The 23,781-nt window shown below is 35.0% G+C and overlaps 2 protein-coding genes across 2 annotated transcripts; one reads left to right on the top strand and one right to left on the bottom strand.

The window, feature by feature from the left end:
• Positions 1-7,317: 7,317 nt before the first annotated feature.
• On the top strand, positions 7,318-9,666 carry LOC149395045 (uncharacterized). The gene is made up of 5 exons (XM_089614100.1): positions 7,318-7,647; positions 8,521-8,580; positions 8,659-8,844; positions 8,953-9,131; positions 9,243-9,666. The coding sequence occupies exons 2-5, from the start codon at positions 8,521-8,523 to the stop codon at positions 9,547-9,549; spliced, it is 732 nt and encodes a 243-aa protein (XP_089470226.1). The 5' UTR covers positions 7,318-7,647; the 3' UTR covers positions 9,550-9,666.
• Positions 9,667-19,611: 9,945 nt separating this feature from the next.
• On the bottom strand, positions 19,612-22,810 carry LOC149395044 (Zinc finger (CCCH-type/C3HC4-type RING finger) family protein). The gene is made up of 4 exons (XM_089613979.1): positions 22,720-22,810; positions 22,091-22,227; positions 21,147-21,985; positions 19,612-20,002 (listed from the first exon to the last, which is right to left on the bottom strand). Exons 2-4 carry the CDS (start codon positions 22,125-22,127, stop codon positions 19,892-19,894), a joined length of 987 nt encoding a protein of 328 aa, XP_089470105.1. The 5' UTR covers positions 22,128-22,227; positions 22,720-22,810; the 3' UTR covers positions 19,612-19,891.
• Positions 22,811-23,781: the final 971 nt, after the last annotated feature.

Below are 23,781 nucleotides of genomic sequence, written 5' to 3'. Positions count from 1 at the left end.
AAAAAAGAGAAACGTGGCACAAATAACTTCTTTTTTCTTCCGTTAATGTCCCTATTCAGTTTTCATTTTTTTTTTCATTACCAGAAATTACCAGATATTATTATATATATAAAGCAAAACCCCAATTTTACTGCTACAGTAACTCTAGATTTTTTCTTAAAATTTCCAAAAATACCTATTTAAGTTTTAAAATTACATTAGTAACCGTATAACAAAATTCTAGAAACAACTTTAAAAAACGAATAATTCTAGAAACAACTCTAAAACGAAAATTCAAAAAATAACTCTAAAAATGAAAATTTCCTAAACTAACTTTAAAACGATAACAATTATTAGCAAAATTCAAAAAATAGCTCTAAAAATGAAAATTTTCTAAACTAACTTTAAAACGATAACAATTATTAGCCGATTTATAGTTTTATAATTTAAATTACTTATGATCAGTACAATTATTGAAAACTAATGAACATATAAGTAATGATGTTGGTTAATTATAATTTTTGTGTTGCTAAAAAAAATTGTGTTCATAATTACAACTTACTATTTATAATTTATTTTTTATATCTGAGTTATTATTTAATTAAAATGGTTTAAATATATATTAAAATGGTAAAAAAATGCTAACTTTTACATATGACAAGTGATAACCAACAATTGCAAACCGTTCACATTATTATCTAAATTAAAATTTATCAAGCCTCCCGGGCAACGCCTGGGCCTGTTTCTTGTTATCATATATTACCAAATATTATTGAGCAGTTACTATGTTTATTTTTGAATTTTTTTTTAACTATTTCGAATAATATTTTAAAAAAAGATAAAATCGGAACAATCTTTTTGTTTAAACACTACTGCAAATAAGGCTTTCTGGTGCGGAAGGGTATTATGTGCGACTTGTCTCGCACCTGATGCCCATATTTGTAGTAGTGAAATAGCCACGTCATTAAAATGGGTTATTACCAAATATTACCCAAACGTTGGGTATTTATTAAAATAAAACGTTAAACTTTGGGTATTTATCCAATGGACTATTCTATAAATATTAATTTTGTAACAGTGACATAATATTTAATATTATTATAAAATAATTTGATATTATTCACATAAAAAAATAATATAATGTTTAATAAGATTATTATTGACATAACAAATTAATAGAGGGGTTAATATGCAATTGATATGAAGTAATATTAAAAATAAAAATATAATATTCTTTTTGGTGTGGGATTTGGTGTTGTGGGTTGGAGATGAGATATTGTTTGATGAGACATTTGCATCAATTTGGTGTAAAAGTTATACCAAATTGATGCTATGGTTTGGAGATGATCTAAGTTAAAAAAATTATGACGCACCATAAAAGAATGTGACTAAGCTAATATTCGGCGCGAAAGACCACATGGCATCCAGGTGACAGTTTTTTGTGACGTTTTTTTGTAAAAGGACTCCAAATAGCAATGGCCTACCGGCTTTGGTGACGCACAAAAAATGCCACAAAACTACATTGGTGACATTTATTGAGTGTCACTAAAAACCTTTTTTTTGTAGTAGTGTAATTTATAAAAAGTTACTATTGCTTATTAAAATTAAAAAGTTTTTTAAACTTTTTGCTTACAGTTTAAAACTGTAAACAAGCTGAAATACACACAGCAACATTTATAAAAAAAAAATTACTTTTTGCTTACAGTATTTATTCATTGCTTACAGTTTAAAACTGCAAACAAATTGAATACACACAGTGACATTCATCAAAAGTTTGTTTACTTTTTGCTTACAATTTTTATTCATTGCTTACAGTTTAAAACTGTAAAGAAACTGAAATACACACAGTGACATTTGTAAAAAGTTTGTTTACTTTTTGCTTACAGTTTTTATTCATTGTTTACTGTTTAAAACTGTAAACAAACTCAAATACACACAGTGAGATTTATAAAAAATTTGTTTACTTTTTGCTTACAGTTTTTATTCATTACTTACAGTTTAAAACTGTAAACAAACTGAAATACAAACGGTGACATTTTTAAAAAAATTTGTTTACTTTTGCTATTTTGTTGGGTTTTTTTTTTTTTTTTTTGGAGAAGCCAAAGTTGTATTTGATGAGGCAGTTTTAAGGGATGTCTCGTAGGCAAAACGTCTCAAGGTCGCCTAAGGTAAAAAAAAAATGGTTAAAAGCCACCAAATTGTAATCCGCTAGCAGTATTGTTTTAGCGAGTGACTAAGTTGAAATAAATAAATTATTTTATCAATTTGGAGATAGACACATAATATATGTGGTATTAATTCTCTTCCTTTATTAATAAAATAGTTTCAAATTTCATGTACAGCTTGAGTCCCCCTTCCTCCTGGGTGAATCTGCTACTTGCCACATCACTCTTAATAATATAATACCTGACGAGCTCTCTCTTCAATGAAACTAACGGTCCTGATCTCAAACTCTCCTCTGCTCGTCGTCAACTCATCAAGAATCTCATCGTCGCACCCTTCTTCCTCGTCATCAATCCCCTAAAATAACGACAACAAAATCCAAATCAACCGAGTTTGTTTTCCTCTCTCAAATACTGGTGTCGTTTCTTACGTGGAAAGAATGGCCAGGTCGTGGTGGTTTCCTCGTACTCGGCAGCGTTGAGCTCGCGGAGATGGTGAGGGCTGAAGAGCCTGGGAAGCACGTGTTGCCTCATGCTGATCAACATAAAGAACGGTAACGGAAACAAAATTCCGGCCACCGGAATCCACGTCACTCTGAAGCACACCAACAGGTACACTAGTTGATAAGCCGTGAATACCTCCATTATCTTGAACGACTCTACTTCCACAAACTACACGTGAAGCCCTTCCAACAGTGTGCCCCCAAATTAAAATATGCCGTTGGTTAAGATTAAACCAATAAACCATAGTTTCCAGTGAAGAAGTGGACGTTTATCTTCTTCGATTTTGACCGGTCTTCATCTCCGTTGACGCGAATAATTAAGTGGATCACTTTCTTCCATTCTTTCTCACTCTATATTCGAAATTATTTTTCAGAGCGTATATATGGATCTCTTTCTTCAATTCTTTCTTGCTCTCAAACTCATGTCCAAGATATGTTTCTTCTAAGCTACCTGTTACTTTCAATGGTTAAACTTTTGTCATGATAACATATTCCATTCTCTTTGTAAAATACAAGTGCACGTAATTATTACCTGTAGAATAAGATGGATATTGAATGGGTTCTTCCTTCACAAGATAATCGCGTGTGAACTCAGGCGCTTTCTATGAAAAGGGCACACACTCCATTTGTGATAGGACTTTTTGTGATCCGGGAATCCAAGGCTCATATGACGGTTGACAGTGTCCTGAGGGTGCTGTCAAATTTTCCACATATTTAACATATTCTCTAGTGTCCGCGAATTCCTCAAATGGTTCACCTCTACCACTGAAGTTTTCATTATGTATGTCACTCTCGTTCTCGTACACTTCCTCTTCGTCACCCTCGTACACTTCCTCTTCGTCACCCTTATACACTTCCTCGTTGTCCTTGTACACTTCCTCTTTTTTTATAATTGATTGTCTCAAGATAAATCCTTCTCTTGTTTGATGGTTCAAAGCGAGACGATTCTCCGACCATCACATTTTTTCCATTTAGCTCCTTTTACATATCTCTTTGATGCTATGATCTCTTTCGTCAGTAAGGTTACACATAATGGAAATTTCGTACGATTTTTGTGCTTCATGTAATAAGCTATTTCATGATTGTACTGTAACATGGTAGGAGATATCAGAATAGTGCCAATGTTGTACATGACTTCGATTTTCAAGTCGAATGCCATTCTATCTACCTCGTAATTCTTGTAAATAGTATCTACTAAATCTGAGTAACTTATGTCTTTTGGAACATCAAAAGAACATTTACGCACCTTTGTGAACCTCCATGAGTGTTATTCTCTCTCCCAAGTACCGTCAAACAATATCAAAATTGCAAAGTAACAACCAAGTACTCATTATATTCAAAACATATAAAAAAAAAACTATCGCTTACTCTCGTAAAACATCGCATACTATCGTATATAAATGTAAATTTTCATAATCTAACTAAAACTATTGTAAACTATCGTACACATTCGTAAACTATCATAATATAACTAATACTATTGCATACCATCGTATTCTATCGCAATCAATCGTAATATTTTAAGATTTTCTATTTTTTTTTAAACCATCGTATTCTATCATAAATTTCCATAAAATTTTGAATTTTTTTTTTCAATTTCATCGTATATTGTTGCTGAATTTCATCATAAGCTATCGTAAATCATCGTAAAAACATAAAAAAAAAAAAAAAAAAAAAAAAAAAAAAAAAAAAAAATCTAAATTTTTTTCGATCCGAAACATATATATTCCAAGTTTTAGTGAACATATCCATTATTGCATGGAATTCGTTGACTTAGAGAGAGTTAAATAGTCAGCATGGGTATTTTGTCAATTTTATGATCAAAAGTCTATATTTGATTTCAAGTTAACCAAGGGATCTAACTGTCAAGTTTTCTATACTATGAGGTCTAGAAAGTGAATTTTCTCATTGATAAACACGAGAGAAGATACTAAGAAGCTATTAACTAGCTATCCCCTCTGAATTAGGAACTATCCATGTATATATTATTTACTTCCAAAAATAAACTCTCATAATATTGCAAATCACGTATTGTCGTAATACTTTTTCCCACTAGTATAAAAACCGTATTACCTTAGGAAAACTCCGCACACCTAAAATCCATATAAATCCCCTCTCAACCAAAATCCATATAGCTCCCCTCTAAACCAAAATCCAACACAATCTCGCCGATGTGGTCTCTGTTAGAGGTCAGGACTTCAGCCAAGTCTCGTCGTGACATGGGGTAGGGGGGACATTTCCAGACCGAGTCTTGTCATGGCGCGAGGGAGAGGCAGCAAAGGGCATCACCAAGCCGAGCCTTACCGCGGATTGAGGGAGAGGCAGCGAGATGGAATTTCATCATGCCGAGTCTCGTTGCGGTGTGAGAGAGAGAGAGGCAATGAGGGGCGCCGGGAATTATTTTACTTAATGAATTAATATATTTAGGCGCTACGTATATAGTTGAGGACGACAACAAAATGTAGGACAATCGTGCGAAAATAACACTTTTATTTCCAGATAAATTAGACAAACCTTGGAAGAAAATAAAATAAATAAAACTAAAAACAAGTTACTGAATTATTTATTGGAAATAATCAGAACAAGTTGGATGTACTCATATAATGAACAACAACATATAAAAAAATTTAGATTAATAGTTATTGAAAACTACAAACAAAAAATAAATAAAAATAAACAGTTTCTGAATATTAGTTATTGTAAAACTAATTTAAGAGACTATAATACTAAAGAAATGAAGAACATAAGTAAACAACTCAGAGAAGAAGAAGAAAAATAAATAAACGCTGAGGACCGTTCGACAGTTTTCTTTAAGCAATATTGCTCTCACACAGCTGCTGGAAAAATATGAGCAATTAATCTTCCATGATACAACTTTGGAAACACCAAATAGCACTTCCGTTCGAGCTAACTGAAAAGTAACGGAACCAATCACAAAGCAAACGAAAAACAAGAGCAATTCGGATGAGAGAAAGTAGAGAGAAGAGAGAGTTTTCAAGGTGTGGTTTCGAATGAGAAAAATATCCTCCTTTTATAGCCTGAGGCTCAGAGGAGTTACGTGTTATGAATAGTCAAAACCGTTCAGCTTATTGGCCATTAACTCGCGAGTTATGCTATTTAATTTGCTGTTACAACCAGCAAATCCGTTTAGTTTTTTAATAGGAAAACGTTAAGACAAAAATACAAGAAAATCAGCCCAGGTCCAAGTCTTAATCCACACGCCCAGCCTCAATCCACGAGTCTGGCCCGAACCGACCGACCGCTCGCGTAAGAGACGGAGTTAGCCTTGATTGCGACTTCCCTCAACCACAAAACTGGGTATCCCTTGGGGCCACAAACCCTTTTTCCCAAAATTACTTTTATAAGCACTACCACATTGCTCATTCCCCAGCAATGTGAGACTTTTTCCCTTCACATCCTCCACATAACTATTACAATTAATGTGTTTTAATTAGCATATTTTGAGCATCAATTTCTCATTCATTATAAATCAGATTTTGGCAAAGTAATACTTGAATTCATACTCATTTCCGCAAGGAATAAGAATCCGCAAGAATTATTAAATTCTGTTGAGTGGACCCCACTCAAATTTTTGCCAAAAAAAACACTCCCTCACATTGATATTTATCAATAATTTTCCAACACAAAAGTCACACATAATAGGAAAATCTCATGGCTATAAATGAATGACATCAAAACGACACCGACGAGTCACATAAGGTCACCCAAGTCATTGTCGTCATCTAAATGACAAGTCATTAAATACTCTTTTCGATGATGGGCCAGGAATACAATTGGACCTCCCTCACAACTTAACACTAGGAAAATATATTGTTACTATTGATAAACACGAGAGAAAAATTTCTCTGAATTAGGAACTATCCCCGTAATATATTATTTACTTCCAAAAATAAATTTTCATAATATATTACTGTAATACTTTTTTTCACCAGCATAAAAACCATGTTACCTTTGGAAACCCTCTGAATTAAAAAAAAAAAAAGCAAACCCTACTCTCTTATTTATACCGCACAAACCAAAATCCATATCTCCCCTCTCAAGAGAAACGCACGAAATTCTAGAGCATCTCTTTTTTACACTGCACAAACCAAAATCCATAATCTTGTGACATGGAGGACAAAGAAGCAGCATGTGGTCTCTAGAAGCAGTGCTGAATCGGAATTTAGAGCTATGGCTCAAGGATTATGCGAAGTGATGTGGTTGAGAGGTATCCTGGAAGAATTGAAGATTGGGTTCGAAGCTCATATGCAACTGTTTTGTGACAACAAATCAGCAATCAGCATTAAGGAGAAGTTAGAGAGAGGAGAAATCTGCATACCATTTATTCCAACAACGGAACAACTCGCATATGTTCTTACCAAATGACTTTATCGTCAAAAGTTTGAAGAACTCATTAGCAAGTTGGGCATGATAGATATATTTGCACCAAAGTTGAGGAGGAGTGTTAGTCGGTAGAGAATTAATTGTTATTCAGTAGATAATTAGCTGTGTCTAATTTAGGAATTAGTTTTAATTATTTGATTTTATTCTATTTTAAATGTAGCAGATTTATTGCTTTATTTTAGGAAGCATTTAACCTAATTGTATTCTATATATTGACGATTAATTTTTTTTTTTTTTTTTTTTTTTTTTTTTTGAAGAAATATATTGACGATTAATGAAAGTAGGGAATTCATTCCGCTCAATACTTGGTTTTAATTTTTAATCCCCAGTTATACCTTCAGCCTCAGTTTTCACTTTTCTCAGTTTTCTCTTATTTTCTTCTTCCTCTCGCACGCCACACTCGGACCACCGTGTCTCTCCTTCTCCGTCGCCGCCGTCGTTCGTGTGCCTCCGATTCATCTCCTTCGCCACGCCGGACGACGCCGCCGCCGAGCGCCAGCTTCGGATCGAGCCGCCTCTCTCCTCTCTCCACCGCACTCAACAGCAAGCCCTCAAAAGCCTCAAAACCCCAACGCCCGAACACGTCTCGGCTCTCACTGGTAAAGTCAATTTTTTTATTTTAATCTCAAAGCTCATAACTTGACCTAGTTTTGCCCGACTCCACTATCACCGCCCTCCACCCTCATCTTCCCCGACTCCACCATCACCGCCCTCAACATCACCGTCCCAATCTGTTTTTATGATTGTGGTTTAAATTAATCTGATCAATTAGATATAGATGTCTCTCTTTTGATTTATCATTCGTTGATTTGTTGTAGCTCTGTCTGTATCTAATTATACATTTATCTGAAGTAGTAGCATGTGCGATGTCTAGATATGTTGAGATGAATTTGAGGGTGTTTAGTTTATGGCGTGTTGGATCATGAATTTGTGTCGAATCTCAACCTTGGGTATCTATTTTGATTAGAGTTTCTGCTGTGAAATAGGATTTGAATGTAAAAGAATGAGGTTGATTGTGGAACCTTGTAGTTTGTAAAGATGTAAGAAATTAGAACACTGTGTTCGTGTATTTTTATAATGTGTTAGGGGTTAAAGTTGAAGATAATTTGAAATTTCCTTTGGAAGATTTTGTCTGAGTTAAGTTTCGAACCAACAGCCACGACAAATTGTTGTCGCGGCTGGCTGAGCAACAGCCACGACTTTTGTCGCGGCTGTTGCCAGTTTTCGTTGTAGTGTTTGTGCTATGTGAAAAATTAATGGGTTCTTTTTTTGTTTCTGTTCTGTACTTTACTGGTTAATTATATTATGATTCTGATTGTGATTTACGATTTAGGGCAATTGCGATTTCAGTAACGTGATTTCGGTAAAAATAAGACTTAGTTTGTGGCTTTTGAGTCAGTATGTGTCTTTTTTTACGAGAAAAACCTTAAGCCTTCCTTGCTCCTGATTTTTTTCGTTAAATATTTGTTCAGATGGCAGCTAAAATGTGTGATGATGAATATGATAATCTCCAACCACGCGTGGGTGTAAAGGTTCGGTGGCACTTCATATTTTTTGTTGTTCTCTTTTTCATGAATCATATTTGGATATTTACTTTATTTTACTTGCAGGATGGTCAGACAATTATGTGTCTCGGAAAAGATAATGATAAGAATTCCATGGTGGCTAATCATCAAGGATGTAAAAGTAAATTGGTCCTTAACCTGGACAACTTTTGGAGATTATTTGATGAATTAAGTTTTTTAGAGAATGAAGTTGGAATGAGAAGAGGTACCTCAAATGTCAGAGTAATTAAAGTAAAATCTCTTTCCCTCTTAAATACGTATAAATTTTTTTCTTCAAAACAAAAAAAATATGTATTAAAAACAATATGAAGTTAATATATTTTATGATTTTTTTTTCAGGAAAATGTAGATAAATATATTTTAATTTTTAAACACGCGAGGGAAGACGTGTTCAATAAATCAGTTAATGCACAATCTTGCGTAGGTAGATCTGTGGCAAATTATGAGTTAGAACTACTGCTCAGATTTGAAGATGTTGGCAACCGCCTTCAACAGCTCTCAAGCTTATTGGATGTTAGGTAAGTTAATGTAGGTTTTGTTTATACGATAAGTCTTAATAATTTCTTTTATTAAAATTTCTTTCTATATAAATGGTGATATTTATCGTTTCTTTTCTTATTTTACACTAGTGAAAGCAAACTTGCCAACAACATTTCAAGTATTAAGGAAGTTTCAAGGCCGCTTAAAAGAGTAGTAGCAATACTCGAGCATAAATTGTGCAAGTTTCTTTGTGAGTATGCTATTTCTGCTACGAAAACTGCTGATTATTTCAATAAAGAGAGAAATACGTGCTCAATCCCAGTCTCAGCCAACTCAGAGGACTCCGAAGATGATTGGAAGGTTGTGTTGCCGAGTTCGTCTTCGACTAACCGTGATATCAATAACAAGCCTAGGAAAAATAAGAAAACGAATAGAAAAAAGGGAAGAAAAAAATAAATATGATCGTTATCTATGATTACACTCGTAGTTTTCTTTTTCGAAAAAAATGTGTTTTGTTTATTTTTATGTGTGCTAAAATTTGGTTTTAGTTAATTGCACTATTTTATCCTTGCTCTTTTATTGTCAACTTGATTTGATCGGATAAGACATTATTATTTTCGAAAATAGCAACTAAGACCTAGTAAAAAGGTAAGAACATACTAAAAAGAGCTGTCTATTTTCAAGCCTAGAAATATTTTTATACCGAACTAAGTTTTTGTATTCAATCAAGAAACATGCTAGAAATATTGCAAACAATATTTCCGATAAAAAAACGCAAATAGAGAAAATAATAAATAACTTGGACATATGGAATATAACGACTGAGGCAACGAAAATTCAGAAAATATATGTTCATAGAAGATTGTACTAAATGTTAAATAAATAGCCTCTGGTAAAGTGGGTCTCCACTTCTGGACATGGTTTAAAACGCCGGCGAATTTCTCTGACAATCGGCGGCGCGGCCGTTTTCGGTCATCAAACGGCCGAAGAAACTTAAGATGTCGTTTTTCCTCGTTTTGCCATTCGAAAATCGACGACAATGACGTGTCGTTTCCATCCTATGTAACCGGTCGTTTTCGTCTGCGACAAAGAGCAAAATCAAATTATTTTCGGCGACAAACACGGACTTTCGGACAAAACGAGGCTTCGGTGGAGATTTTCGGAGCTGTGGTTGAACACGACTGTAATCGGAGATATTCGGCGACTTTCTTCCTCGGTTGATCGAGAAGAAAATATTTCAGATACATTACAGGGCTTTGAAGCTAGAGTTTCACTGTGATAGGTTCGTTGGGGCTTCGTTGCTGTTGCTCTGATGGAAATGTGGCCGGGTTGGACTTGCGCACCAAGTGTTTGATGAAATGCCTCGGAGGAAAAAAAAATTGTTTTGTTTTGCTAATTTTTTTTTTATTTTTTTATTTTTTTTTTATTTTTTTATTATTGAGAAGAAAAGGGATCAAGGGGAAGCAAATTGATGACGAGGACGGCCGAGAGGACTTTCGATTCTCTATGTTTTTTTCGAACGACGTGACTGACTTTAAAATCCAATCGCTGATTTTTCCGTTTTTCAGTATGCCATAAGAGCATTTGCCGATGCTCTTGACATGGCCCTTGCAGAGAACAGCAGTCTTCAGCCAATTGAAACTCTGTCCGTCGTTAAATCTCAGCAAATCAAGGTGAAATTTGAATGCAATCAATTACATAATTAGAAATCGAAAGTTTGATCTTCTAGTTGGTCGTTTTAGTATATACTAGCTACTGTGCTGGTTTTGAAGCACTAAAACACAATTTTTTTGGCCTTTGTTTTTGTCCAAACGTAGTCGTTTTCCGTCAGTCTTTGATCAAAATGATAAACTTAGCGCTGTCAGGTTCTTCGTATTTCTTTAAGAGAAAAAAAAAGCTCTACGTGTGTGATTGGACGCTGAATTTTTCATTCTATTATATATGGTTACAAATTCTTACCGCAAATTTTGTCATTATAGTCTAATGACATATAATGACATACAATTCATTGTTTTTAGTTTTATTAATTGTTTTCTTAGTTTTTAGTTTTCGAAATTGTATTCAATATAAAAAAAAATATTTATTTGGCATCTTAGGTCGTGACACGTGACATTCCGTTTTAACTTAAACGATGCAAGTAGTAATGATTTCAAGTGTTTTGAATTTGGACTATATTTACAAATTTATATGTATTAGTTTATTTTGCCACATTATTTCCGTTCGGTTTTCCGTCGACACATTGGTTTTCCATCGAAAACGGCATTTCATTTGCCCTTTTCCACATTTTTTCCGTTCGTTTTTCCGTCGGCATGACGGTTTTCCGTAAATCAGGAGGCTCGAAACGGCAACGAAAACGACATTTAAATCTTTGCTTCTAGATGCCTAGTGCTTCATAGAAGACAATATTAAAAAATATTAAAACTAAAGACCCTTCTCCCTTGTTATCAAACCAGATAATTGATAGAAGGAAACAAATCAAGTAAAGCCAACCATATAGTTTAGGGTTCCGAATCCCCCTTTGCCCTGAGCCGCCGTCACCCTCCTGACACCGGCAGGGCCGACCCGAACTCATCCGGGACCCTAGGCGAATAAACATTTTGGGGCCTTTTGATAACAATAAAAAATTAAATATAAAACAAAATTAGTGAAAATTAAATACATAAATTTTTTTTATACCAATAACATTAAATACAGAAATTTTTTTGGGGCCCATCCAAATATGGGCCCAAGGCCGGCCCTGGACACCGGAAACAGCTTTGGATTACCAGTGGTGCGTTTCGTCCGGGGGAGCACACGAGTTTCGGTTTTAGTTTCATTTTTTCTATTCTGAGCCATTTTTTAGCCTTTTTCCTCCTCGTTTCTTCTTTCTGGCCCCAGATTCGGCTACGATGGAGTGCAGCCTCCGATCGAGAGATTTCTCTCGGCGTCGCGTTCCCCCCGACGGCACTGGCGTGGCGCTCTGTTTCACTCACTTTCTGCGGCTAGGCTACTCTGACTCCGATAGCGAGCTCATTTCTCCTGGCGTCGCTTTCTCCATGCGTCAACGGATGGTAAGATTTGACTTCTCTATTGTGGTTTCGAGTTCTGTTGCTAGCTGCACCTGCTATGCTTCGAGTCCTTCGATTTCGCTCCGGTAGCGAGTGGAGGAGAGGGCTCGGTGCCACTCCGGGGTTCTGTGAGGAAATGAATGGCTGACGGAGGAATTTGGAATTATAGGCTATTAGGAAGCGCTCGTTTTCATTGATCATATCCGATCATATCCGATATATGGAGATTAATTTTTGGGGTTTATCCAGTTTAGGTTTCTGGATTTATCCAATGCAGTTAGTAGTGTTTAGTCATTGTTTTAAGAGTGCATAGCAAGTTAGGAGGTGTTAGTTCTAGAAAAAGAAAAGAAAAAAAAAGCGTTTGGTAATCCTATATTGCGCTAAGCAGTTTGGAGTTCCTCAAAGGATTTGAGGTTGGCAAGGTTGTTTGGTCGCCATGAATTCGCAGAAGATATCTGTTGAAAGGGTTACAAGGGAGTTCGTTATCGAGATTGACTTTTCGATTCGCAATAAACCCTTACCCCCTTGGTTAGCTTTGTCGGGTTCTATTTCTCATTTTTAGTGTAGAATCGATATGTATTGTTTGAGGATTAGTCCGAGATTATTGTAAGGCTGAAGCCGATTATCCTATCTATAATGAGAATTCCTCTTAAAAAAACCCAAATAATTGATGTAGGTGAATCTAGACGAATGTGAGCTAGAACAATTTGGTGGAGGCTTGGGAAAGAGCACGATACTCGGATTATGTGCTTGATCGAGAGACCAATTTCTATTTGCAAGCATGCCACATGACTATATTTTCTCCAAGGAAATAGGCATAGCATGTTGTAGAGTGTTGATCATTAGAGCAACTAGTCTATACGGTGTCAGAGAAAGCCTTAACTGTCATATGTTGAGAAGGCTTGAAGCTAAGACCATGGTAGAGAGTGACTTTGACATATCAAAGGACTCTCTTACGATTGGTATCATTTGAGGATTAAGAGTTTTGACCTAGATTGTCTACCGCGCATGCCAAATCAAGTTTGGTCAAGGTGAGGGGATGGAGACCTCCTACAGGACTTCGATAAATCATAGGTGAGTCCAAACGAGCACTTACACTATCAAAAGTGAAGATTTTGGAATTAGACTTGCAATCAATAAGAGCATTGGAGTGGAACTAGGATTGCAATCAATCATATCATTTTTTACAAGTAAGCCATTAACATGCTCAAATTGATTTAGAAGAATTCCATTTGCATTCTGGACTAGTCAAAGCCAATGAAGTGACTCAAGGAGCCGAGTGAGCCAAGAGACTTTAGGAAATATTGTTTGGTTAGGTCTGTGGTCACTTGGTTAATTTGGCTTGCAGGACTGCTCATGATGTCGATGTAAACGAGCAAAACGAGAGTCGCATCACCATTGTTGATGTAGAAAAAGGAGGTGTCGTATTTTCAGTTTTGAAAACCCTAAGAATCAAGATATTCCTTGAGTTTATCATACTAAGTGAGGGCTTTTTTTAATCCATATAGAGCCTTGAATAACCGATAGACATGCGTGAGTTTACGATCCTCAACGAACTCCCCTTATTGTTTCATGTACACCCTGTTCATGGAGATCACCATTTAAGAAAGTGTTGTGGATGTCAAATTGTAGAATGTCCCGACCCCAAGATATAGCAAGAGTGATGATATAATAAATCATTGGTTTCTTTATGACTTGACTAGACCTTTCAAAATAGTCTATGGTAGGGATTTATGGAAATATATGGCTTGAACTCTACACGAAACGTTAACAATAGGCACGTTTATAGTGTAAGAGATAAGTGATTAGTTATCATTTTTTTCTAGCGTTTTAATTCCTTCAACCATAGTCTTTTTCCACTTCAACCGTGGTGTGAGTTGTAACTTGAATCATAAGTGACTTCTGAAGTCTCATGTGTAAGGGAAATAACATCAAAACTCTATGACAGTTGATCAACTTCATTGCTAGAACACATAGACACTGCATCAAAGTTACCTCAAAGATGATATATGGTTAAACAACATCAATATCAAAAAATTCAGTATTAAAGTTCATCTCATGAATAATTCAAATCAATAATCAATATTTAATAATTCAAAATTTCATCTTCATCAATGATCAATCTTCAATTCATTAACATTATCAACATATTATGTATATTACATCAAATCTTAGATTAAATTCTAATAATGTATTACAAAACCTGTCATAATCAGTTACAATAAGAGAATATATCTAATCCAATTGAAAAAACTTGCAAATAACCCTAAAATTTGGTAAAAATTCCAATTTTCACCTACGACTTCCGAGATTTGAGCGAAAGCCATGGTATTCAGAGAAGAAACTACGTCCGACAGCCGGATATCGGCCCATTTCATGATAAATTTGCGAGATTTCATGCAAAACGCAGTTAGTTTACATACCCTTCCGTGGAGTCTTCATCTTGTGGAAACCACGCGATTTTTGCGAGGTTTTAAACCTTGCTTTAGTGACAATTGATTGTTCTTCTATGTTAACATGGTTCACGAGACCCAAGATTGTAGGTATAGCTTTTAGCTTGAAGATAGAAAACCGGGCTCTAGTTAGAGTTTTGTAGCTTTAAACATTAGAGGTAGTATTATTTTATTTTGTGCAACTCTTGGTACAAATTAGTGTTCACTCAGGAAGTGATTAGTGTATTTCTGGTATAATGGCTAATTGGTTTTCCTCTTACATATTTGAAGATTTTGGGTATTTAGGTGTGTAAGAGGGCGGGGTGTGATTTGGAGGGAGAGACCACTTTCCACGCCATGTGGGGTTGCCCGTGGGTTAAGAGGGTCTGGAAGTTGGGGGGCTTTAAATTGCTCGTGAAGAAGTTCGTAGACGGAGACACCATAGGGATGCTGCTTCTTGCCTCGACGGAACTCAAGGTTAGTGATCTCGAATTTTTCATAGTTATTATGTGGGAACTTTGGAATCACATGAATAATGTTTGTTCGGGGAAGAAGGCCTGGAGGGCCGAGGATCTTCTGGAGTGGTCGGCTGGCATTTTGCGTGAATACCGGGGTGCGTGCTTTGGACTCGTCCAGGATCGGGCAAAGGCTGGGCCAAGTAGGTGGAGCCCTCCCCCGATTGATGTCGTGGCAATCTCGGTGGACGCTGCCGTTCGAAAGGAAGACAGACGCATTGGGTTGGGGATCGTCGCTCGGGACTCTAAGGGGGTGGTGCTAGGGGCGGAGACAATTGTGATCCACCTTAGTCTCTCACCTCAAATAGGGGAAGCCTCGGTGGTTCTTCATGATATGCTTTTTGCTTTGGATAAGGGGTGGTCCCGGGTTATCATCCAATCTGACTGTCTTGAGGTGATCTCGGCTATTCGGAAACACGATGCGACGGTGACGGAACTAGGTATGGTTTTAAATGATGTTTTTATGCTTTTGCCTAGGTTTGAGGATGTTTCTTTTAAGTTTCACCCGTGCGGTTGTAATAAGGTTGCCCATGTGCTTGCCAATTTTGCTTGTAATTTTATTTCGGGTGCCCGTTGGTTGGGATCGGCTCCTCCGTGTGTGTTACACGAAGCCGAGACCGACCTCCGTGGTTTTGACTCTTGATGTAACCACGGTTTTCCTCCGCCATTTAAGTGGGGGGTTTTAATGAAATTTCTCGTGGTGCCGTCCACGTTTAAAAAAAAAAAAAAAAAAAAGAGTGCGGGGTGTTGTTTTAGATAAAGGAAATGAGTTTTATGTGGATAATGGTATGGTCTAGTGGTCACTGGTGATTGCTTTGAGTTTAGTGTCAGTTTTGATATTTGGGAAACCACATTTGAGAGGAAAGGTACTATCTCTCTCTCTCCATCCATCTCTAGAGAGCAAACTTTAAATATGCTAAATTACTTTAAAGATAGTAATAATATTCATGCAGACTATAGAAACAAATATAGAAATTGGAAATTAATTAAACATTAAAACCGTACTAACTGATAAAGTGAGATATTTCTTTGAAGTGTGGAATATAAAAGCTTAATTTAGAAAATTTAAAAAGTAAGACGTAATAAATTTTGTAATTTCACGAGCGGCAACCACAACCTTACCATTTGACTATCGACGCCGATGTCCCGCACTGTTCTTTTATTTGTAGATTGATTACCTACACCACATACACATTTTATTTACAAAAAGTGAGCTAACGCTCAATGAAAATAAAATTTTACTCACAAAAGGATGAGTAATGCATGATTCTTTTATTATTGTTTTCATATTATGCGAAATTTTTTTTTTTTATCCTAATCCTATCATCTTTTAGGTCAGAGTTCCCCTAGAGTAGTCATACCAATTTCAGTGGACACTTTAGAAATAAATTGCGGGGTTGTAAATTCTCATAGTTCGCCCTATCTCATAAATTCATAAAGTTGAGATATTCTCCATTTTGGCTCATAAATCAGCTCGTTAAATTTCTCGTTAGGACCTCCTTAATTCAAGGTGGTACGACCCTTTTGATTATCTTATCTCTGGATTATATACGTTTCATATAATCATGCTATGTGAAAGAAAAACAATATGATCATACACTAACATGACTAAGTACTACGAGAATGTTATATAAAATCATTTGAACAATATGTGTTCGAATATATTAAAAATAAACAATCAAAATAAGCATAAGCCACATAACATATAACACTAAAGATAACATGAAGTACATACTCATCGTAATTTTCTTAAAATAAATATGCTGAGATTATTCTCACCTTAAGGTTGGAGATTACGATCTTTGATCGAAAACGGCTTGTACTCTCTACTAGACTCAAAATCTATTTTTCTCCGTGATGGTTGAAATTTATCCCCTACTAGCTTATTATTATTATTATTATTTCTACTCTCCAAGATTTAAAAGTAAAAGAAGAAGGAATAATACAAGTATGAAGAGTATTATGTGTCATGGAAGTTGAGAGAACAATGTTAAGTATCTATAGAGTTTACGGTTTGCTTTGTTTTACTTTTAAAAACGCATAGATGGTACACATTGATAAAAATGAAAGTATTGATATGATAAATACCACGATGGACGCTGGAAAAAGTCTTTTGCATCACATTACACTTCACTATTACATGTACACGTGTGTGCATTACTTATCTCTTTTCTTTGCATGACGGTTTGCAATCACTCAAGTGATTTTGTCAACATTTATTAATATAATATTGTATGTACTTATATATATAGTCACAAATCTGATAAATAACTAAATTATATATATATATATATATATATATATATATATATGAGAAATTGCCTAATTTACCACCAATTTCATAATATTTTCGCATTTTTCACCAAAACGCTAATTTTTCTCAAAATATCACATCTATGTCAACAATGTTGACATCTATGTCAAGAATGTTGACATCTAATAGTGAAATGCAAACATAGATATCAACATTGTTGACATAGATGGTGACATTTTGGAAAGAATTAGCATTTTGGTAGAAAGTGGAAAAATGTTATGAAATTGGTGACAAATTAGGCGATTTCTCTCTCTCTCTCTCTCTCTCTCTCTCTCTCTATATATATATATATATATATATATATATATATATATATATAGTATAGTTAATAAGAGACAATGCCTCTTCAACTTCAATTCTGGCGCCGCTAGGCGGCGACACGTGGCGGTCATTTTTTTTTTTTTTTGCATTTTGCTTTTCGATTTTGATTTTTTTTTTTTTTGCCACCCGATTTTGATTTTTTTTTCCCTTCCAATTTTGATTTTTTTTACCTTCCAAACATCAATATATTTTGTATTATTTTTTTTATATATATTATAATCATAATTACTAATACTATATTATACTATATCAATAACATATATTATCCTTTATTTTTTTCCGACCTTTAATTTTTTTTCCATCTCTCATCAATATATTTTGTATATCTTTTTATTTATATTATTTTCTTTTTTCTCCCTCTTTCATCAATATATTTTGTATAATTTTTTTATGTATATTATAATCATAATTACTAATATTATATTATACTTTACCAATAACATACATTATTTTGAGTATATGTTATTATATATCTATAACATAATTAATAAAGAGCAACTCCTCTCCCACATGCATCCTAGGACCGTCACGTGGCCCCGCCTGGCAGCGACACATGGCGGAGTTTTTTTTTTGGCCTTCTTTTTTTTTTTTTTTTTTCCAGCCTTTAATTTTTTTCATCTTTCATCATTATATTTTGTATAATATTTTTTTATGTATATTAATTTTTTTTCCTCTCTTATCAATATATTTTGTATAATTTTTTTATGTATATTATAATCATAATTGCTAATACTATATTATATTATACCAATAACATACATTATTCTGAGTATATGTTATTTTATATATATATATATATATATATATATTCTTGGAAAAATTATGTGGTATTAATATTACACGTAGATTTTATATGTTATTGTTTGATGTATAATACACTTTTGTAATTTCACATAACAATATTTATTATTAATATAAATATAAGAAATTTTTTATGCTTTCTATTTCTCTATATCTTTGTTTTTAATTTCTTTTATTAAAATTTAACTTCAACTTTTACTTACCTAAAATTTCTTTTTCTCATAGTACTTCTAAGAAATCTGACAGATAGGAAAACATACAATATTTTGAAAATCAATGAATCATAAAAGAATTTTTTTCTACTTTTTATTATTTTTTAAACATCCTTGGCAACGATTTTGCTAGATTTAATTTAATATAATTAAAAGTCTTCAACTTACTCTATTTTACTTATTCTTATTTTTCATTTTTTAAAAATAAATAAAAAAATTGCTGACTCGAGCATCGAGTGTATTTTAAAATAGTATATATATATAAGAAAATGAAGCAAATTGAAACATATATTCGCGCATTTTCTAAAATGCATAGACTAGAACGTGTCACGCCGTCTTACTTCATTTTCTGGCTTAAAATAATTAATTAACATCAGATGTCATTTTATCTGTTAGAATAATTAATTGCAAAACAAAAGTAAAGAACATGAATTCAATGAAGTTCAAAATGTTACTCTGCACCTAACATTCCTTCAAAAAAAGAAAAACCAATAAACATCAAATCTACTCTACTAAACCACCTAACATGCTAGCATTCAAAATCAACATCTGATTAGCTCTCTCAGAAACGAAGCACTTCTTAAACTGAGCCTGACTCGAATCTAACCGAGCCACAAAATTTAATTCGGTTCTAATTCAGTTCTTTATCACACCAGTTTATCTGATATTTAAGAGCCAGAAACTTCGAGTTTATCCGAGAATTTATGAACATCTCATGCGCTTAATCAAGACACTTAGTTACCTATTTCAAGAATGGCGGAGCAGACCTCAATTCTAGTTCTATAATGAATTTGCCTTTTAATCACTTGTAAATTCATTCAACCGAGTACATGACAAACACACAATTTAACTTTTGATATAATTCATAAAATAAGGTAAAAAATCATCGAGGTTACTCAGCACATAAGATTAAGTTTTACATTATCCAACATGAACGGTAAGTTAAAACTTATAAACTATTTGATGTTCTTTTATATTTCAGAATTCTTGCTAGGAAATTAAGAAATTCAGTCAGTAACCTAACATCCCTACGTAGGAATATGTATAAAAATCAAAACTAAGACTACTAAAGAGTCATACATGTTAGCATTTAAAATCACCAACAGCTTCTGATTCCTACCTAAATCATCAACACACAACAAAACATAAACACCTCTTATTTGGCACCCTCTTCAGCGGCGATCCGTTTACGTATCTCGTGGGCCGTATTGAAAATGCCGAGCGTCGGCGTATTGCAGACAAAGCACTTCTTGTTCTTCGTGTGATGCTGCCAGTAAAAACAAGAGCTCAAGATCAGAAACACGCACACAGAATAAGGGAACAATCAGAACTCGTTTGGAGCCTGGATTTTACTAAGAAACATAAGTAACTCTCAAGCGAAAAGAAATGGCGAAGAAAAGCAAGTGAAAATCGAAATTGTTTAGTGTTTGGAAGTCGAGGAAACCTTGAGGGAGTGAAAAATACATTCCTCGTTGTTCTTTTCCTGATATTTATAATGTGGTTATAATATTTATAAGAAAAATAAATCAACGTAAAATTGAAAATTAAGAAACTGAAAGATTGGCAAAATCAAATCTCGCAGACACGCTAATAAATTCCCTTGAGTTTTGAGTTTCTACCCAAAAAATTTTAATTTGGATGAAAATTAAATCCACGATTTAGTTTTCCATACTCCCTCAAATTTAAGTACGGGGAATTTCGTTTTCTCTCCATTGATTTTCTAGGTTCGAAACAAATTTATGTATTTTTATTTTGAAACAATAATTCCTTAATGTCAGGGGGCCGAAAAGCCAGATTACAAAACGGGTATGTACTGCTGCATTTCTTTTTACATTTTTTTATTAAAAAAAATAGTGATATGTAAATGTTTCTCTGGCTTTATTTAAAGAACATCATCTCTGTTTTTCCCTGTAGTATTTAGTCATTTCCTTGATGGCGGTCATCATGGTTTTAATTCATACTTCTTTTTATTATTTTATATATGTTCACGATAGTGGTTTGAGCCTTTGAGGATAGGACATGCTAAACCCAATTGTTGATTGAAGTCACAAATAGGACTTCTTCCATAAATCTGGTTTGAGGGGTTTTTTTTATTTGGAGGGAGATGAAAAAGTCAGGGTATTTTGGTAAAATCATCGTTCATTCCATTCTAATGTTTTGAGATAAAAAAAAAAAGTAAATAAAAAAAAAGATGAAATTATTTCACATTACATTCTTATTCTCTTTTTCACATTCTTTCCTACAAAACATGCGCTAAGAGTTACTAGTGTAAAAGCAGGCATTTGGTTTCTTTCTAGGTTCTAGCCTCTCTAAATGCCTACACCCACTTAGCAATTTCTAGTGTTCCAGTTCCCCAAATGCTTTAAAAAAAAAAAAAAAAAAAGTCGGTTAACTCGTGTACTACGTTTTACCTTAAGCGCGCAATGCTCGCAGAAATAGTGCTTGCATTTAGTCATGACGGGATCGACGAAGGGCTCTCGGCAAATGAAGCAAGCGAATGGAAGCTTCTCGTCGTCGTCGTCACTATCGTCAGCCGGTTCATCACCATCGTCACCGCCGCCCATTGCGAGCTTCCTCTTGCGGGCGTTCTCGGCCTCGTCCCAGTCCCTCTCCATCTGCCAGCCGGACTTGTAGTCCCCGCGATCGTGCATGAACTTGCACGAGTCTCCGTACCCGCAATAGCCCGTCTCCTTGTAGTCCTTGCATATGTCGGGCTGGTAGTCGAACCTCACCGAGGTCCTGATGTGGGCCGAGGCCCTGAGCGGGCCGTGGGACCCGCCCGCCTTCTCGCTCGCCACCGTCTGTTCTCGCCGGAACCCGGCCTTGTAGTCCGTGTACCCGTTGATTCCTTTGTACATCTTCTTCCCCTCCTCGCTGTTGCCCTTCTTTTTGAGGGCCTCCTCGGCTTGCCTCAGGACCCTCTCGCGGATCGCCCGCGAGTCCCGAGAGAAGTCGGTCTCGGTCTCCAGCGTGGCCGTGGCCCGGCTGTCGTTCTGGACTTGGATCTCCTTCGACGATTCGAAATGGAAGACGGTCGTTTCGGAGGTCTCGCTGGCGGTGGCAGAAGAAGAAGAGGCGTTGTTTTTCGGCGGCCCGGTGGAGAAAAACAGCTTGTTGTCGGGCTTCGAGGCCTTTCTCTGGCCCTGCAAGAACGTGCTCGAGGTCTTGGACTCTTCTTCATCGTCGTGTTCGTCGATCGTCCGCTTCCTTATGTTCTTTTTCTTCGTCGGCTTTCGGAAGAAGTTGCAGACTGCAAATGAAGATATGTGAATTCAATTACGTAATTATATCTCAGCAATGCGATAAACAGAGTGCATAAAGACAACAACAATCCAATAAATCAACAAAAACCAACCTTGTTCAGTCTGAGCCTTCTCATCTGAATCTGCCATATGTGATATGGAAGAAGCTTTTCACAGCTTGAACGACTCTATTAAGAGGGATTTGAACTCTTGATTCGTTTGCTTGTAAAACCAAAATTACTAAAAACACCTGAAAGTAATAGAAACAAACAATAAAATTAGAACCTTCAATTGATTATCAGAATGATAAATCGATGCCCTAATATCGTATATAAAGGAAACTGTATAAAATTCTGGTTCAAAACAAGTATTGTTGTATCTTTAAACTTATCCATACAAGTTAACGGCTTAAAAAAAACTTCTAATCAGGTCAAATACGATTCAAAATCAAGAACGAATCGTCTCACTCTCATGTACATATGAAACTTCAACACTATGAGTATAGCAGAAATAGCTTCAGATAGAATAAGAAAACACAACGAATAAACCCATATTTGGTTTCTCTAAGCGACTAAGAAGACAATCAGAACAAAGTTATCGAAAATCGCCAAACAATTAGGAGGCAGAAAAAATTTTGAGCATCAAACTTAGCTACGAATCCACTCGACTACGAATTAGAATCCTACAACAGATTGTTCCTATGCAAACCGCAAATGAACAGTAACCAAGATTCAAGACTTACCTAAATGGCGTCGTAATCGGCGATGGAAGCAGATTCACGGAGGAGCTCGGTCGCAGCTCGGCTGAGAGAAATTAAGATATAAAATACAATCTGTCCCGTTCGTTTTCGTTTTATTTTGGAGAAACAAAAAAAGTGTTAATTGGGTTTTTGCACAGTGCTGGGCCGGATCGGGTATTCGAACAATCAAGCTCCGTTTTGTTTAGGGAAATTCCATATTTACTTGGTTTGAATATGGTATTCCCTGAATGCCTAGATTTTTATAGCATTCCATGATTACATCATTGTTTTTATTTTCAAATAGGTTTGCCTAAAAACAGTAAACTAGCAATAAAAATGTAAATGAAACATTAAACAAAAAATTTATAAGTCTAATAAAATTGTCAACATCAAAATAAAACTAAAAAATTAAAAAAAAAAATGAGTTGTTTTCACAAAGTATTTTAAAAATAAAAATAACAAATATATATATTATATGTCTCCCTTTATTTTATAAAAAAGAAGCGTTTATTTTCTTGATTTCTAAAAATATCAGAATAGATGTGTGTCATACCGCGACAAAATAAAAGCAAAGAGAATCGGAGGTTTTTGAGATGATTAAAATTAAATGAGGAAATCAAATGGAAAAAGACATGATTAATGTTTCATTCGCTCCCGCAACAATCCTATCCAACTTTGGTTCGACAATGCTCATACAACTCTATTAAAATCAAGTCCACAGAAAATCGACACACGCAGCCTATAATCTCCGCAATCCTTTGATATTAGCTAATCGTGACGTTGCGCCGATAAAGAGCCCTAATTGTTAAACAACCTAATGAACACGCGCCTAGATTTAATCTAACAACAACAATGAATTTATAAAGCGAGACGAACGGAACAATATAAATTCAACACGCATGATTCAATTAATTCCGGTTACTCTTTTCACTACACGCACAAGATCCATAGGAAACTCATACTAGTAGTCGCACCACTAATTACTAGCAATCCTAACAATTACGGATTAAAATTGCAAGTATGACTTCGAATAATAATATTTCTATCTAGGCGATCAATCCAAAC

This window comes from Urtica dioica, chromosome 5, assembly GCF_054948205.1.
Source record: "Urtica dioica subsp. dioica isolate 48M chromosome 5, U.dioica_male_clone48M_v1_H2, whole genome shotgun sequence".
Classification (NCBI taxonomy): Eukaryota; Viridiplantae; Streptophyta; class Magnoliopsida; order Rosales; family Urticaceae; genus Urtica; species Urtica dioica.
Note: the sequence above shows the minus strand (reverse complement) of the source record. Positions and strands in the feature narration are given on the sequence as shown.